The following is a 17,215-nucleotide window of genomic DNA, read 5'->3' on the forward strand; positions in this document are numbered from 1 at the left end:
ACACTAAGGGTTTATCAGTTGCCCTGAAGAGAGAAAATACAATGTTGGTAAAAGAGTTGGTAAAAATGTCACCTTCGGGATCAGTCATTTTCCTCCATACAAAGTTTCTTCGGTCATTTGTTTTTTAAAACCTGGTGAGCAGTCAGCTCGCAAAAGCCTAAGCATCTGCTGGAGATCATTTTCGTTAAAAACTCTAGCTAACAGTCAGTCTGAACGGACATCATGGCGTCATAGTGTTTCTAGAGGTGAATGCTGCATTAAACAAGATACAAGCACTGCCAATATGTTCAAGTTCAACTGGGCGGTGTCAAGTCAGAGATTTCATGTTTGCCTTTATTGTCAATGTTGTTCCCAGCCTCCATAAACTAAGACATCCAGCGTCCCAATGAAGAATGCGGTCCAAACTCCTGGGGCAAACACAGGACACAGTACAACTGATAACAATGATACATTGAAAGAAATTAAATATCATAAAGTGAAACGGGTAAAGCATGACAAAGTGAAATGGTTAAAGCATGATATATTGAAACGGACAGGTCATAACATAGTGAAACAGATAAAGCATGATATATTGAAACGGTCAAAACATAACATAGTGAAACAGATAAAGCATGATATATTGAAACGGTCAAAACATAACATAGTGAAACAGATAAAGCATGATATATTGAAACGGACAAAACATAACACAGTGAAACGGATAAAACATGATAAAGTGACACGGATAAAGCATGATATAGCGACACGGGTAGGCATAACATAGTGGAATGGATATGCATGACAGTGAAGTTGATAAAACATGACTTAATGAAACGGATAAAACATGACAACGTGAAGCTGATGAATTATGACACAAAGGAATAGATTAAACATGAGTCAGGGGAACACATAAAACATCACACACTCAAAGTGATAAAACATAATACATTTTCAGCATGTTTTTCGTTAGTACAAATTCCAATTTCCCCCAACTATGTAGATCACCATGTCACGGCATACTTCACTGTTTTGAGTTGCTCTGGTATAACATGACTTACAAGCTGACTTTTTGACAGAACAACATCGCCTCTAATGCATTAATGTGTCTGCATAGTTCGCAAATGTTTCACCGATAAAATAATTATAGATTAAACTCTTTTAGTTGAAATCAAAATATCAAAGGCATACTAACTTTTGATAATTTTTATAAAGTCTTATAGTTTCGCCTGGTGAAAAAAGCACACACTCAAAGTGATAAAACATAATACATTTTCAGCATGTTTTTCGTTAGTACAAATTCCAATTTCCCCCAACTATGTAGATCACCATGTCACGGCATACTTCACTGTTTTGAGTTGCTCTGGTATAACATGACTTACAAGCTGACTTTTTGACAGAACAACATCGCCTCTAATGCATTAATGTGTCTGCATAGTTCGCAAATGTTTCACCGATAAAATAATTATAGATTAAACTCTTTTAGTTGAAATCAAAATATCAAAGGCATACTAACTTTTGATAATTTTTATAAAGTCTTATAGTTTCGCCTGGTGAAAAAAGCAAACGTTCAATATATCAACGCAATTACAGAAAATATCATCCTTGTTGGGCATAAAAATTCTGCTTTGAAATGTCAACATTTTTTTCAAAATATCAAAATGTTGAAGCTCAAAGCCATCGTAATGTTTTGTCTTTGGTGGGAATTGGAATGACTATTGGTTATCCTGCCTAAACGACCTCGTCAGGACCAGTCACACAAGTGGTGAACACCGACAGCATCGATTCATGCCACAGACTACATGTTGTACCAACTGACATTTAATCATCTTTCACAACAAACATCGGGAGTAAAGGACATATACTTATAAACCGTGCAAGGAAAAGATACGAGACATCTTCACTGAGCCAGAAATGAGAATCCTTCATATGTGGAACTTGCTGATAGAGACAGAAGATGTACACATGATATCGAACAAAACAAACAAATAAAGCTTCCCACTTATCATGGGCTCAGAGCCCTTGGACGATAAAGTCCACACACTTGGACTTAGGAAGATCCTGGGGGAAATGGTATATGGAATGGCTAATGACTTAGCATAATTCCAGCAACACGAGCTAGGCAGATGACGTCGCAATACTCCTTTTAATAAGGTAGGGAAGCTTATGGAGGATGTGAAGAGAGACGGTGAGATGAGAGTTCGTCAAGAGACTCCAGAGAGAACTACAGTAAACAGACGAGACAGAAGGGGTACACATGGAGAGACGGGGAGATGAGAGCTTGTCAAGCGACTCCAGAGAGAACTACAGTAAACAGACGAGACAGAAGGGGTACACATGGAGATACGGTGAGATGAGAGCTCGTCAAGCGACTCCAGAGAGAACTACAGCAAACAGACGAGACAGAAGGGATAGCCAGGACATCAGAACACAAGGACATGAACGGTAAGGTTAACACACAGAACTTCTGAGTTTCTGGGACAGGACAGAAACCCGCCAGAGGTGAGACGAGACTGAGCGTGATCGTAGGATGCCTCAGATAGATCGGACAGACTTTATTGATGATTGTAAATATGAGAATAGAACGTCGTTCTTTGCGAATGTATCGGGAATGATGTCGGTACCTCTCTGTTTACATAAACCCATTCTACTTTACCAGCATAACATAAGCATGGATGAATGATATGGACATACGTTTATAGTGCCAGGATTCAAAATTTGGATCAACGAAGCTGAAAAAATTTCGTACTTTGGTAGACTTTTGTGACGATGGTCATATAAGGATTGGGAGAGACATGTATGGCAGAATCTGATTTTTTAGAGCAAAATGATGTCCTTGCATGTCTCGAAGGACACGTGTTATGGGTTCCTTTTCGACAATTTCAACCTAACATAATTTGGATGGATATATTTTTGAATAATTTGGTAAGAGATTACTAGATTTGTGTAGTATAGTGAATATGTGGTGGATAATGTTAATGGCTCCTCTGAGGTGTTTAGTATGTGCCTGTCCGTGAAATTGGCCTCTAAATCCACAAACAGAGAATCATCGGGTGCTGGAAACTTTCTATTCAGGCTATGAATCCAAACACACATAGAACCATGGGGTGCTTGGGACCCACACAGCGTATGCAGTCACTCAGAGAGGCTGGGATGGGGTGATGGGGACCAACTGGGTGTTACCATGAAGACTTTCCCTGGTACTTACACTCAACGATAACGTTGCCATCCTTCTCATCAGTTCCAGCCACATTGGAGGCGGTACATGTGTAGTTGTTGGTGTGCTCTGGTTGCAATCTGGTGAACGTGAGTGTCGCGGCCGTAACTTGAATTGGAGGCTTTACTTCAATGCGTTCTTCAATGGTGAAGACTCTCACTACCTTAATTCAACAAAGTGATATGCACTTCGATGTTAATGGATTTTGACTCTCATGTTCAGTCATTCAGTGCTTGACTAGTTCCAGATTAAATGTGTTCTAGCCCCGACGATTATGTCGAAAACATGGAGTTGGTTCAATACACATAGAAGCAGAACATCCTTACACATGAATACTCGATGACCTGGACCTACAATGAAGGTCGCTAAAAACCTATCCATTCAATGCCATACCATTACACATGTAAGGTTTTCACAATGGTTTGCATAAAAGGGTCTTCCAGAGACAATGTCAAATTACTTTACAAATGACCTTCATTGCGACGTTGGCCTGATACGTAAATCACTAACAACCTGATCCGAACGTGGCCTGCTCTGAGGAAGACACATACCAAATTTCATTGACATGCAGTAAACGCATACTGCCTTAAAGCTTAAATAAATATTTCCTGGGGCCATGACAGATAGGAGGATCTTGATCCTTATCAAAAACATTTCACAGTGGTATAAAGGAGATATATACTAGAAAGACACAAGCAGTAACACTGTAAATATCTGACAGAGGTGTGGGGCCGACTTCCATACAAAATTAATAAAAAAATGAATGAATCATTTTTGCCTGGTTTTGGATTCATTTGTGTGCATTTTGACAGGCTTGGGTCGTCGGCTGCGACGTCAATGGGGTCAAGGTCACAGAGTATCGCCACAACTGCGATTGAGACACGTTTTGTTTAGTGACTTGTCACGTTTCATGCTTCGCCGTGCGGATGGTAGACGTTGTGTTTACAGGCATCGAAGGGAACGTTATGCGCGAAACTGCATACAGGAACTAGACAGATTTGGTGGTGGTAGTGTGATGTTGTGGGCATCAATCTCCTACACTGGCGGAACAGATTTGGTATAAGTTCTGGGAAATCTATCGGCACAACGTTACACGGATGGTATTCTTCAGCCACACGTCCTTCACTTTATGTAACAAGTGAACGTCATTTTCCAACAAGACAGCGCACTATCTTACACGGCAAGACTGACAACAGGCTTTTTGAGGAATCACAACATCCAGGTCCTGCCATGGCCCTCCAGGTCTCCAGACTTAAACCTAAATGAACATATATGGGATGCACTGCATGAACGTCTGCAAGCACATCAGCAGCAACTACAGAACCCCCGACAGTTGGCACAAGCACTGCTGGCAGTGTGGCTGAACATTCCCCCAGGCCACAATTCGGGATCTGTTTGCTTCCCTGGCTGATGATTCCAGTCTGATAAAACTCTAATGATGGCCATACGAGATAATGAGAACAGATAACCTTCACCTTGAAAATCTACTGTTCCATGTGTGTCATATGGAACGTGAGTCAATGACAATGGTACCTGCCTAATTTGAAAAAAATGGATTACCATATTTTGATGATATATATATATAATATAATATGAAATCACTTTTGGGTTTCTTGTTTTGCAGAGTATATATGATATGATCCAAGTCCGGGATAAAAACTTGAAACAACCTTAAAGCTTATTCATTTGCAAAGCCTTGCTTTAATATCCTGAGACAATAACAACACCATCAAGCTAACAACAGGTTTACACTTGAGTCTTTTCGACATGATGTTGTAGTACTTGACTGTCCACTAACAACAACAATTTAACAACTGTATGACTCACCGGACTGTCGAACATGGGGATGTCGGAGCCCTTGACTCTCCATGTGACCATCGGGGCTGGGTCTCCCCTGGCAACACACACAAGTTCCACGGCATTGCCCTCTCGCTCAGTCTTGTTAATGATAGGGTCAATAATAGGTGGCACTGTAAAGAGAACAGCACACGTTGATATCTTGTGACCAAAGTTAAATCAACATGGATAATGTGGGAATTAAAGCGACAAGACCCTTTCCATATCTAATAAAAATATCTGCATAAAGCAGAGTCGATTGTACAATTCCGACTATATCATGAGCATGTGTTTATGAATCACTATCAAATGGTAATGATACCAGGTGTTCGCGAAAAAAGTTTATCCTGTTCCAGTGGTGGCACCCGTCACAAACACATGCAAAGGCAAGTCAATTGTTTGACTAAAAAATACAGGAACATATGGTACAAGTCACAATAGGGAATTGCACGGACATAATTTTGTCACTGATGCGTCAAATATGAATATGTGTCCACATGTCTACAATAAAACTTTTTGATAGGTTTACTCAGGTCTTGAATGTTGTAATGTTGATTAAACAACTCCTGAGCAAGAGTCTCTTGAACTTCTTTGAAATCCTGGCAGAAGGGCATGTTCGATTGTATCTCAAAAGTTGCGAAATGTAAACACTAAAGGCTGGAGCTGCTGGAATATTGCTCGACATGAAGGGAAAGTTGAAGTCATCCCTTGTGGGGAGTGTTTTGACACTCTATGCATAGATCTAAAAATGAAACTGATGAGGCGGTCACACTGGTCTCCTTTATTTCTAGTTCAGGTGGGTAAATCAGAGAAAAGGAATTGGCTATTTGATTGTTATTGAACGATATCAGATCATCGATAATATCTGAAGCTTTAGTTTAACATCTTGGCCAAATTGCCTTGTTTTGACTTTGCCAATCCAAACAGAAATTCCGATTCATTTGCATAAAGAAACAGATCCACAAGAAGGGGAGCACAGTTGGTGTCCATGGGAATGCCTGTATCTTGCCTCAATGTCTTACCCCAAAACTTTACATCGATGTTATCACTGAGGAAGTCAAGCATTTCACATATTGCTTTCTCAGTAAACTTCAGATGGCATTTGCTTTCATTTTTCACAAATTGTCCTTGACCTCTGAATATACATACGGAACTGTATCTGTGTTCACCACGTTTTGTAACATAGGCCCCATGGATCAAGGAATAGAGTATTTCGTTTAGTTTGTCATGTGGGATAGTGGTGTACAAAGCTGAAAAATCAAACGTTTGACAGACTGAAACTTCTTTTCTGAGATTGTTAAAAGTCAAACAAATCCTTTGAGGTTTTGAGAATCCACGTGGCATTAATTCCACACAAATACTGTCTGTGAATATAAAGAAAGTCCTTCCTTGATTGTATTAAGGATTATGGTAAGTCTTTGAGACAGAGCTTTGGTGGTGTACACCCCAGACATACACAAATAATAAGGACGTTGGTTCGTCCATACACTACCCAGACTCTAACAGTTCACGTGGCATTAAAAAAACCCTCTTAGTTTGCCTGACGTACGTGTTTCCCGATTTTAACACTCACCAATGCTGTCGATGAAGACAGACTTGGACACATTTCCACCTTGGTTATGGGCGACACAGGAGTACGTCCCCTCATCGGTGTTCTGGAGGTGCTCGATCATCAGGATCCCTTCGGTTCGATCCACATCATTTAGGGCCGCCATCTTATATCTCTCCCCCGACAGGGTTGTGTTGTCCTGTAATGAGTCGAGGATTAGGCCCCATCTAATACTTATATAATAATTTAATGTGTTTTGTCACACTTCATATCCTGTCTGTAAAGACTAAATCAATTTGCTGACGCACAGCGATATTCCTCATAACCTCTACGATATATAATATTCTTACCTCTGTGTGAATGCATGTGATTTCATATATTACAAAGGGCATGGTTCTGCAAAAACTGGCTCCCACAGGAGATATCGCTTGGGTGAGATCAAGTGATATCTATACTGTATACTTTGCAGACCATTGTGATGTCATTGGTTTCCATGACGTCACAATCAAATGACATCACTAATGGCTCTGCTACTGAAGCTGTTAGCAGTACTTTTTACACTTAAGACCCGGCTTATTACTTTCTACAAACTGAAAAAGTTGGAAGAATGATGTTGGATGATAAATAAAATCTCACCCTCGTGTCTTTTGATACAAAATATATCAACACTCGTTGATAAAAGTGGAAAAAATCCTCGGCAAGCCTCGGAGTTTTACCACCTTTATCAACTCGTGTTGATATATTTGATATCAAAAGACACGAGGGTGATATTCTCTATATAGCATACAATCTGATAACGTTTTGCATGGTCTGACAAGAACGACATTTGGACTTCACAATTCAAGATACAACCAGCGCCAGGTGAATGGGATCCCAAACACAAGTACCCCACCTTCTGGAAGATTAATGATGGGTACGGACTGCCTTTTGCGCTGCAAGTCATCACGAACTTGGTGCCGACAATGGGATCATTCACAATAGCGGGGACTTCCAGAGACAGTGGGGCTGGAATATAGATGCAAGTTAAAAAACTAAGACACTGCTGAGTTGTGTTTCAAGCCACAAAGACCAACTGGTTAATCTTCAGAGGGGGATGAGAGAGGAATGGGATGCAAATCCTAGGACAATTTTTTCAGGACATTTATCCTGTCCAGCACGTATTTCTGTATCTAAAATATACGGCAACAATTTATTATTTGCATACAATGATGATAAAAGGAAAACAAGAAATTCAGGTTTGGGAGTCTGGTCTCCATATTAGTCAGTCGGGAAAGGGAGAATTTTTTTTTTTCCTCTAGAAGAAAAGCTCTGGATAGTTTGTGGCATGTTTCTCGCAGGTCAAAACATTAATCAAAGCATGATAGTTCATGATACGAAAATACTTAAGTGCAGATATAATGGAAATCATGATGATGACACAAACACAGAGAACGTATAAAATAGTTCATCATCTTTACAAACAAATTAAGAATGGACGCAATAATCTCCACAGTGCGTCCCTTTGGACGCAAAAGGGTGGGTTGTTGAAACGATTACAACAATTCATCTATTATTTCTGCTCTCATAAGGAATACAGTCAATGTCTGTACAGGCTACCGTATTCGACGTAATAAGCGTCCAGGGCGCTCTCAAAATTAGAAATAGGCTAGGGGGCTCTTATTAGAATTTCATTTTAGTGAAAGTTGAAAGATAAATTTCGTGGTTTATGCTGACTGCCTGAAATGTTTATATACGGCAGATATATTTTTTCCAGAATTTAATTGCCCATACTTAAGGGTGCATATAACCCACGAGTGCGTATTATACGCGAATAAAAACGTCTTGTGTACATTGATCAATTGGAAGGGTCGCTAATTGTGATTGTTCACTAGCCAATATATTGGCAAATATCGCCGTGGGCGCTTATAAGAGCGGGTTGAATACGGTATGTCAACTTTCCTCTTAAGCCATACCTTTTGATTCCAACAAAGAAAAAAATCCATAACCTGTAGAATGATCATAATGCATCATACAGCCACGAGAAACGCCAATCACTGCAACATTATGTATCAGGTTTCAACTCACGGTAGACCAGTGTCTTGGCAGAGATTTTTGCCTTGGCTCCATAGCCCACGCTGTTGCGAGCCCTCACCCTGATGTTGTATTTAACCTTGGCTCCAAGATAATCGATGAAGAGCTGAGTTTGCAATTCCTCGGAGTTTGCATCTGACGAATACAGAACACATTAGACTGATGAAACATGACAGGGTTAAACAACACTCCATTAGAATTAAATGAAACTATGTCTGTGGAAAAGAGGAAAATATTTTTCTTTGTTTTGGGCTTCACCCTATCTTCATGGAATCAATAAAGTTTCACTTTCTGACAGTTACCTTTCTTTTGATATTGTCCTTAACATCTTCTTCAGCGTGATACACAAGCATGTAGTCTTAACCTTATCTTAAGGCTTCGCCCTATCTTAATGGAATTAATAAGTTTCACTTTCTGACAGATACCCGTCTTTGGATCTTGTCCTTAACATCGTCTTGAGCGTAATACACAATCATGTAGTCTTAACCTCATCTTAAGGCTTCACCTTATTTTAATGGAATTAATCAACTTTTTCACTTACTAACAGGTACCCACATTTTGAACTTGTTCTTAACATCGTCTTGAGCGTAATACACAATCCTGTAGTCAATGATGGGAGGCCCACCAGTTTCTTGACTTTTAGTAATCAGCAGACGGAAGCTCCTGGGGGTCACCATATCAACTGAAATACTCGGGGCCGATGGCTTCACTGAAATTTTAACAGTATCATCAACTAAATGGACAATGTCTGCAATGTCAAAATAATTACTGTCCTGCCTGAGGGAACACACAATCTTGGGGGCTAGGATTTAAGCTAGAGGCAGAATACAGTCTCGCTTCCTGCTTTAGAACATGAATTTTCTACTGCACAATTTTGTTCACAAATCATTTTGCCAGGATATGCAGTATATCAGGTGAACAATTAAGTTTGGTCTGTAAAACCTGAGCCAAAATTACATTTTCCAGCATTTTCTAAAAAAGCCTTTTTTAAATAAATATTAAAAAATATATTCAAGTCTGTTTGAGCTTATTGGACCAACCAGCCTGCTTCAAGTTGATGTCCTTTTCGGACACGCCAAGGTTGTTCTCAGCCACACACGTGAACTTCCCAAATATGGTGTTTTTATTTTCAACACTCACCGAAACCTGAAGGATAAACAATACAATGATGATAGGGGGAGGAGGGAGGAGAGGGTTTGGTCTAGAGCTAAACAACATATAACAAAATATACGTTTTCACAAAAGCTTTGATGTCCTAGGCCTGTAATCGATTCTATTTGGGCAACGTTTAAAGCAAATATTTTTTTAATCACCTTCAGGAGCACATTAAATGTTTCTTAAAACATGGGTATTTGTGTTCACATATACTGCATGCATTGCGCAAAATACAGCTTAGCAGCTTTAGATACAACCCGATAAGAATCAGGTGGAGGATTCTTCACTTCTCATTTGTAAAACCTATCCTTGTGGACGGAAATCAAAGAAAACCGCTGTTGTTTCCTAAGTCCGCTGTGGACCTGGGGACAATGGAACGATGAGACAAGGCATTCCCAAACACCTCCAGAATGCTGATCATCTGATCGTATCTCCGCAACGATCTGATATTAAAGATGGGGCCATCAGTGCTGCAGTGTCAGGGAGTCTTCACATTCGAGGTTGCGCGTCCTGGGAGAAGTCCCATTCGCTGTCTGGGCTGCGTGTAGAAGGGGCACGGGCTCTGATCTGATGATGAGCCTATCCCGCCTGACTGTGTCAGGATCACCAAAACCCTCTTTGCTGCATTTTGTTTAATTTAATATGTAAATAATAACAACATTAATAATAATATACTGCACGGTGATCATGACCAACAACAGGGCTACCCGTATAAATACCTCTAGAATGCTGATCATCTTTCGATTTCCTTGCTTTAAGCTGATACTGAAGAATGGTCCATCGGTGATGATGGCGTCGTTGTACTTCCAAAAGATGACAGCGAGAGGTACAGCATTGGCAACACACGTGATCTCCGACTTGTGGTTTACCCAGCCGTAGATTGACGAGTACGGGGTGTCCGCAAAGTTGGGCTTAACTAAGGCAAACACATATCATTTCAGGACATTGTGGAGATGAAAAACATGTCCACATATATACACCTGGAAAAAATGAAGCACCCCTTGAAAAGTTTAATTAATGTCGCGGGGCGGTCGGGTAGCCTGGTGGTTAAAGCGTTCGCTCGTCACGCCGAAGGCCCGGGTTCGATTCCAGACATGGGTACAATGTGTGAAGCCCATTTCTGGTGTCCCCCGCCGTGATATTGCCGGAATATTGCTAAAAGTGGCGTAAAACCATACTCACTCACTCACTAATTTATGTCGCGCGAACTCGGTTGATATTGGAAGATCCCTTGACCCCCATGAGACAAGATCGCAGCCAACCGAAACACATTTGGAGCGTTGGATGCAAGACAGAGATGTTTGACCCTCAGTAGACAATATACGGGAACTGAAACACGCGTGGCACCGTGAATAGCAGCACCTGCACGAGTAATGCATCAGGCGTCTCACTGGAGTGAGTGAGTACTGTTTTATGCCGCTGTTAGCAATATTCCAGCAATATCACGGCGGGGGACACCAGAAATGGGCTTCACGAATTGTACCTGTGTGGGGAATCGAACCCGGGTCTTCGGCGTGACGAGTGAACGCTTTAAGCACAAGGCTACCCCACCGTCCCACGTTTCACTGGAGGAATGAGGCAGAGGTGGTCATCCGGCACGTGTCCGCTATACTCTCTATTGACATTGGCTTGGGTGTCATTTGTAGCAATTATATACAAACCACAGCTATGTAGGACACCCTGCTGTTTGATAAAAAAAGTCACGTACCAATTTTGACCATAACACATAATGAAATATGGATTGCACTTTCTAAAATGTCAACATTTTTGTCTTTATAATTTATCGACTCTTCCAGCCAATAGTACATCTTTAGGTTTTTATCGGTTTTAGGCAAGCAAAAAGGTTTAAAGATATCATGACCAAATTGTCAGAGGGTGCTCAACTTTTTTCCAGGTGCAAATATTTGTCTACCAATCCATGCAAACAACATACACACACAGTGTACTTAGGCTTAACATATCACACTGAAAGTGGATTGTAAGTGATTGTCTAACCAAGCAATATTTACTGTTTAAGTTTCCTTATACAACTAAAACGGTTAGACCACGCCCACTAAGTGACTGTTTCTTGATTGGCTGACAATAGAATTGGCGTGGCATGTGTTGTATTGGTGTCTACATTTTTGTGAAGCTGATATTGTTGACGCAAATGTTTTGGGGTTAATAGCGATGTAAAGGTTATAAAATGGTGTGCACTTTCTGCATGAATCCGCTACACATGGTGGCGTTTGCTTGGAGTACACAAACAGAAAGACGGGAATTGGTGCTGGGACCAAAGGGGTGTTAACATGACAGCACGATATAGGAGGCATGGCCTACACAGAGTAGGTACAAACAGAAAGACGGGAATTGGTGCTGGGACCAAAGGGGTGTTAACATGACAGCACGATAGAGGAGGCATGGCCTACACAGAGTAGGTACAAACAGAAAGACGGGAATTGGTGCTGGGACCAAAGGGGTGTTAACATGACAGCACGATAGAGGAGGCATGGCCTACACAGAGTAGGTACAAACAGAAAGACGGGAATTGGTGCTGGGACCAAAGGGGTGTTAACATGACAGCACGATAGAGGAGGCATGGCCTACACAGAGTAGGTACAAACAGAAAGACGGGAATTGGTGCTGGGACCAAAGGGGTGTTAACATGACAGCACGATAAAGGAAGCATGGCCTACACAGAGTAGGTACAAACAGAAAGACGGGAATAGGTGCTGGGACCAAAGGGGTGTTAACATGACAGCACGATAGAGGAGGCATGGCCTACACAGAGTAGGTACAAACAGAAAGACGGGAATTGGTGCTGGGACCAAAGGGGTGTTAACATGACAGCACGATAGAGGAGGCATGGCCTACACAGAGTAGGTACAAACAGAAAGACGGGAATTGGTGCTGGGACCAAAGGGGTGTTAACATGACAGCACGATAGAGGAGGCATGGCCTACACACAGTAGGTACAAACAGAAAGACGGGAATAGGTGCTGGGACCAAAGGGGTGTTAACATGACAGCACGATAGAGGAAGCATGGCCTACACAGAGTAGGTACAAACAGAAAGACGGGAATTGGTGCTGGGACCAAAGGGGTGTTAACATGACAGCACGATATAGGAGGCATGGCCTACACATAGTAGGTACAAACAGAAAGACGGGAATTGGTGCTGGGACCAAAGGGGTGTTAACATGACAGCACGATATAGGAGGCATGGCCTACACAGAGTAGGTACAAACAGAAAGACGGGAATTGGTGCTGGGACCAAAGGGGTGTTAACATGACAGCACGATAGAGGAAGCATGGCCTACACAGAGTAGGTACAAACAGAAAGACGGGAATTGGTGCAGGGACCAAAGGGGTGTTAACATGACAGCACGATATAGGAAGCATGGCCTACACACAGTAGGTACAAACAGAAAGACGGACGTAGGTGCTGGGACCAAAGGGGTGTTAACATGACAGCACGATATAGGAGGCATGGCCTACACATAGTAGGTACAAACAGAAAGACGGGAATTGGTGCTGGGACCAAAGGGGTGTTAACATGACAGCACGATATAGGAAGCATGGCCTACACATAGTAGGTACAAACAGAAAGACGGACGTAGTTGCTGGGACCAAAGGGGTGTTAACATGACAGCACGATAGAGGAGGCATGGCCTACACACAGTAGGTACAAACAGAAAGACGGGAATAGGTGCTGGGGACCAAAGGGGTGTTAACATGACAGCACGATAGAGGAGGCATGGCCTACACACAGTAGGTACAAACAGAAAGACGGGAATAGGTGCTGGGGACCAAAGGGGTGTTAACATGACAGCACGATAGAGGAGGCATGGCCTACACAGAGTAGGTACAAACAGAAAGACGGACGTAGGTGCTTGGGACCAAAGGGGTGTTAACATGACAGCACGATAGAGGAGGCATGGCCTACACAAAGTAGGTACAAACAGAAAGACGGGAATTGGTGCTGGGGACCAAAGGGGTGTTAACATGACAGCACGATACAGGAAGCATGGCCTACACATAGTAGGTACAAACAGAAAGACGGGAATTGGTGCTGGGGACCAAAGGGGTGTTAACATGACAGCACGATATAGGAAGCATGGCTTACACATAGTAGGTACAAACAGAAAGACGGGCATGGGTGCTGGGGACCAAAGGGGTGTTAACATGACAGCACGGGACAGGAAGCATGGCCTACACATAGTAGGTACAAACAGAAAGACGGGCATGGGTGCTGGGGACCAAAGGGGTGTTAACATGACAGCACGGGACAGGAAGCATGGCCTACACACAGTAGGTACAAACAGAAAGACGGGCATGGGTGCTGGGGACCAAAGGGGTGTTAACATGACAGCACGATGCAGGAAGCATGGCCTACACACAGTAGGTACAAACAGAAAGACGGGCATGGGTGCTGGGGACCAAAGGGGTGTTAACATGACAGCTCGATACAGGAAGCATGGCCTACAAAGCAGGTACAAACAGAAGGACAAGCAGAGTGACTGGCATGGTTGGGTGGATCATGAAAGCAAGACCTGCTGCTTACACTGAACGACAACGTTGCCATCCTTCTCCACAGTTCCAGCCTCATTGGAGGCGGTACACGTGTAGTTATTGGCGTGCTTTTGTTCCAGTCTGCCGAACTTGAGTTTCACTGTCTTAACCTGAACCAAAGGCAGTTTTTCGTGTTGATATTCAATTGTGATGTCCTACAACAGAAATATACATTGCTTCCTTAATATGAAACTTAACATTATGCTAACAATATTATCAGTATCATGTAGTTTGCAAGTGACGACTGCACGCTCAACTCTCAACTAAATACACAGCAACAACAACAACGAAAGTCCAGCAACTCAAGTGATTGCCTGATTTGGTGGTGCTCGAGCGCTCAACTCACCACTAAAGACAGCTGAAACAATTCAAGTGAGTAGTAAAGTACATCTGTACAGAACCACCTCAGGATTCTGGAACCACTCAGGATTCTGGAACCACTCAGGATTCTGGAACGAAGATGGCGGCACATCCGTTTCCGGTCACGTGACCTGCGCAGTGCATGATGGGTACCTGCGCGTGCCTCCAAGATGGCGTCGCTTCCGTTTCCGGTGGCGTGCGCCTCCAAGAGGGCGTCACTTCCGTGTCCGGTGGCGCACGCCTTCAAGAGGGCGTTGCCTCCGTTTCTGGGGAGAAGGAGGGGGAGGGGGGGGAAACCCGGAGAAGCGCCCGTAAAAGGTGAACGGGATCAAACATCGTTTGTTGCGGTTGTGGTTGTTCTAAACATAGACGGGGTGGCGGTGGTGAAGGGAGGGAGGGAGGGAGGGTGGTGGTGGTGGTGGTGGTGGTGAAGGGAGGGAGGGAGGGAGGAAAGGAGGAGGAGACGGGTTCATGGTGTGGGTTGGAGGGTCATCAAAGCAAAGGAGGAAAGTTGTCTTTCGGGAGAGATGGGTGGCCCTGAAAAGGGCCGTTGGAAAACAAACTGGAAACTGGAAACTGGAAACGACAGGAAACGGCAGGAACACTGGAACACTGGAACACTGGAAAAACTGCAAACGATGGGACACTGGTAAAAAACAGTGGGGTAGCATGGCCCATGCGTTAGTCACTTTGTTCAGATGATCTATCTTCTTCATCCTCTACTTCCATCTCATCCTCGGACTGAAGGTGTCGTCGGCGCTTTGAAGCGTGCTTTCTTGAGAGGCTTCTGACCCGTTTTCTTTTCTCTACAAGAGGTGTGATGCCCGCACGGAGTTGTGCGAGGCATTCATTTAGGTCGAGGACATCGACGTGCACGTCTTCGATGAGATGAACCACTTGTGTCACGGGTGTCACGGGTGTCACGGGTGCCACGGATGCCACGGGTGTCGACGTAGACGGTGTTGCTAACGTTTTCTTTCGACTGGGTTCTGGGCAATCTGCAGCGAAATGACCCAGGGCTTGACAGTTGTAACAGCGGTCCAGGCGATGGGGAGTCTTCTTTTGACTGGGTTCTGGGCAATCTGCAGCGAAATGACCCATGGCTTCACAGTTGTAACAGGGACCCAGGTTCCGATTCTCCTGCTTCTCTTGACTGTTCATCTTCGGACAGACATAGTGACGGTGACCTTGAGTGTCACACTCGAGGCATGTCACTTCAGGGCAGTACAGGTAACTGTGACTGTCGGTCTGGCACTTCATACAACTGTATCGAGCTGACATGATGGATTTCATAGAATGCAGTGTGTGTGTGTGTGTGAGTGGCTTCGCTCTTGTTTTGTTTTTATAGGAGAGCCACTGACACCCTACTTCCTGATTGGTTCCCCAGGCAGCGCCCCCGATTGGATCGTTTCGGTGCCTGGTCTGCACCTCGGTTTTCCAAAACGGACCGACCCCTGTGTTTCTTTTCCATAGGAAATGGATTTTACCATGGGAGAGAAAGCACAACCCCGGTTCGACCATTCAGAGTCCCGCATGACCCGAGCACGGTCTCTGATTGGTCGACAACCCAGGCTTCGGATTGGTCCAATTTCGATCCGGTTTTTTTATCGGGGTGTGCATTTCGATCCTGTTTTGTTTTTCTTCATCCTACAGACCACAGAACACGACTATGGGTTTTTAAAAAAATTTAATCCCCTCGCTCACATGAACCAACACCACAAAACAAAAAGTCACAGGATTAGGGGGGGCGTCCCTGTGATTTTTGTGAACACGAGGGTATGAACGTCTGTACACTTTGAAAAAAGAAACTTTGTCACTTGGGGTGAACAAGACACTCGACTCTTCTCTTCCGTGCTTCTTGGGACACCAAACGTCTGTATTTTTCGTTCACTTCTCCATCAGGACAAAACACACACAAGTATTTTCAGGGGACTTTGGCGTGCTTCAGATGTTCTTTCCAGGGTTAGTCTGTGGCTTCCCATTGGCGGAGTGCCACACCGCAGCAATAACAGGTCACATAGTCACCTTGTCCTGGATAGAAATAGCCAGTCATGGCCATGTCATACGGGGTCTGGGTCATCTGTTTAGGCCACGTTTTAAAAGACCTCAGACGTTCTTGAAATGATTCATAGTGAGGATGAGAAGGATGACACAGGGTGTAAGAAGGAAAAGGTCCCTCCAGAATGTCACTGAGTCGCCACGTGTCGTCCCTAAAGAGGGGACGTTTTCTCGCTTCTTGTTCTCTCGCCTTTTCAGACACCCACTCGGAATCGGTGATGACATCTCGGGAGGATGACATGACATTCATAGAACGTCTTTGCTCCATGATGACGGTGACTTCACTGAAAGAAGGCCTGAGGGTTCGCCTGCTTTTATGAAACTCTCCACCCTACTCCCTTCAACGGAAGGTCATGACCTTAGCTTCCACCTCCTCCACCTCCTCCACCTCATCACGTGACGTCATCCTGTGTTTGGGTTGACGGACACACGGCATGATCCATG

General features: G+C 43.5%; 1 protein-coding gene and 1 pseudogene across 1 annotated transcript; both read right to left on the minus strand.

The window, feature by feature from the left end:
- Positions 1 to 339: 339 nt before the first annotated feature.
- LOC139472791 (fasciclin-2-like) overlaps positions 340 to 17,215 on the minus strand; it is a 43,593-nt pseudogene continuing 26,717 nt past the window's right edge.
- Positions 15,395 to 16,006, minus strand: LOC139472858 (ATP-dependent RNA helicase glh-2-like). Its single transcript, XM_071255326.1, has one exon. It carries the CDS (start codon positions 16,004 to 16,006, stop codon positions 15,395 to 15,397), a length of 612 nt encoding a protein of 203 aa, XP_071111427.1.

This window comes from Haliotis cracherodii, unplaced genomic scaffold (genome assembly GCF_022045235.1).
Source record: "Haliotis cracherodii isolate W230 unplaced genomic scaffold, xgHalCrac1.p SCAF_25, whole genome shotgun sequence".
Classification (NCBI taxonomy): Eukaryota; Metazoa; Mollusca; class Gastropoda; order Lepetellida; family Haliotidae; genus Haliotis; species Haliotis cracherodii.

Coding starts and splice junctions, on each gene's coding strand:
- LOC139472858 (XM_071255326.1), bottom strand. CDS start 16,006: ATGAAATCCATCATGTCAGCTCGATACAGTTGTATGAAGTGCCAGACC.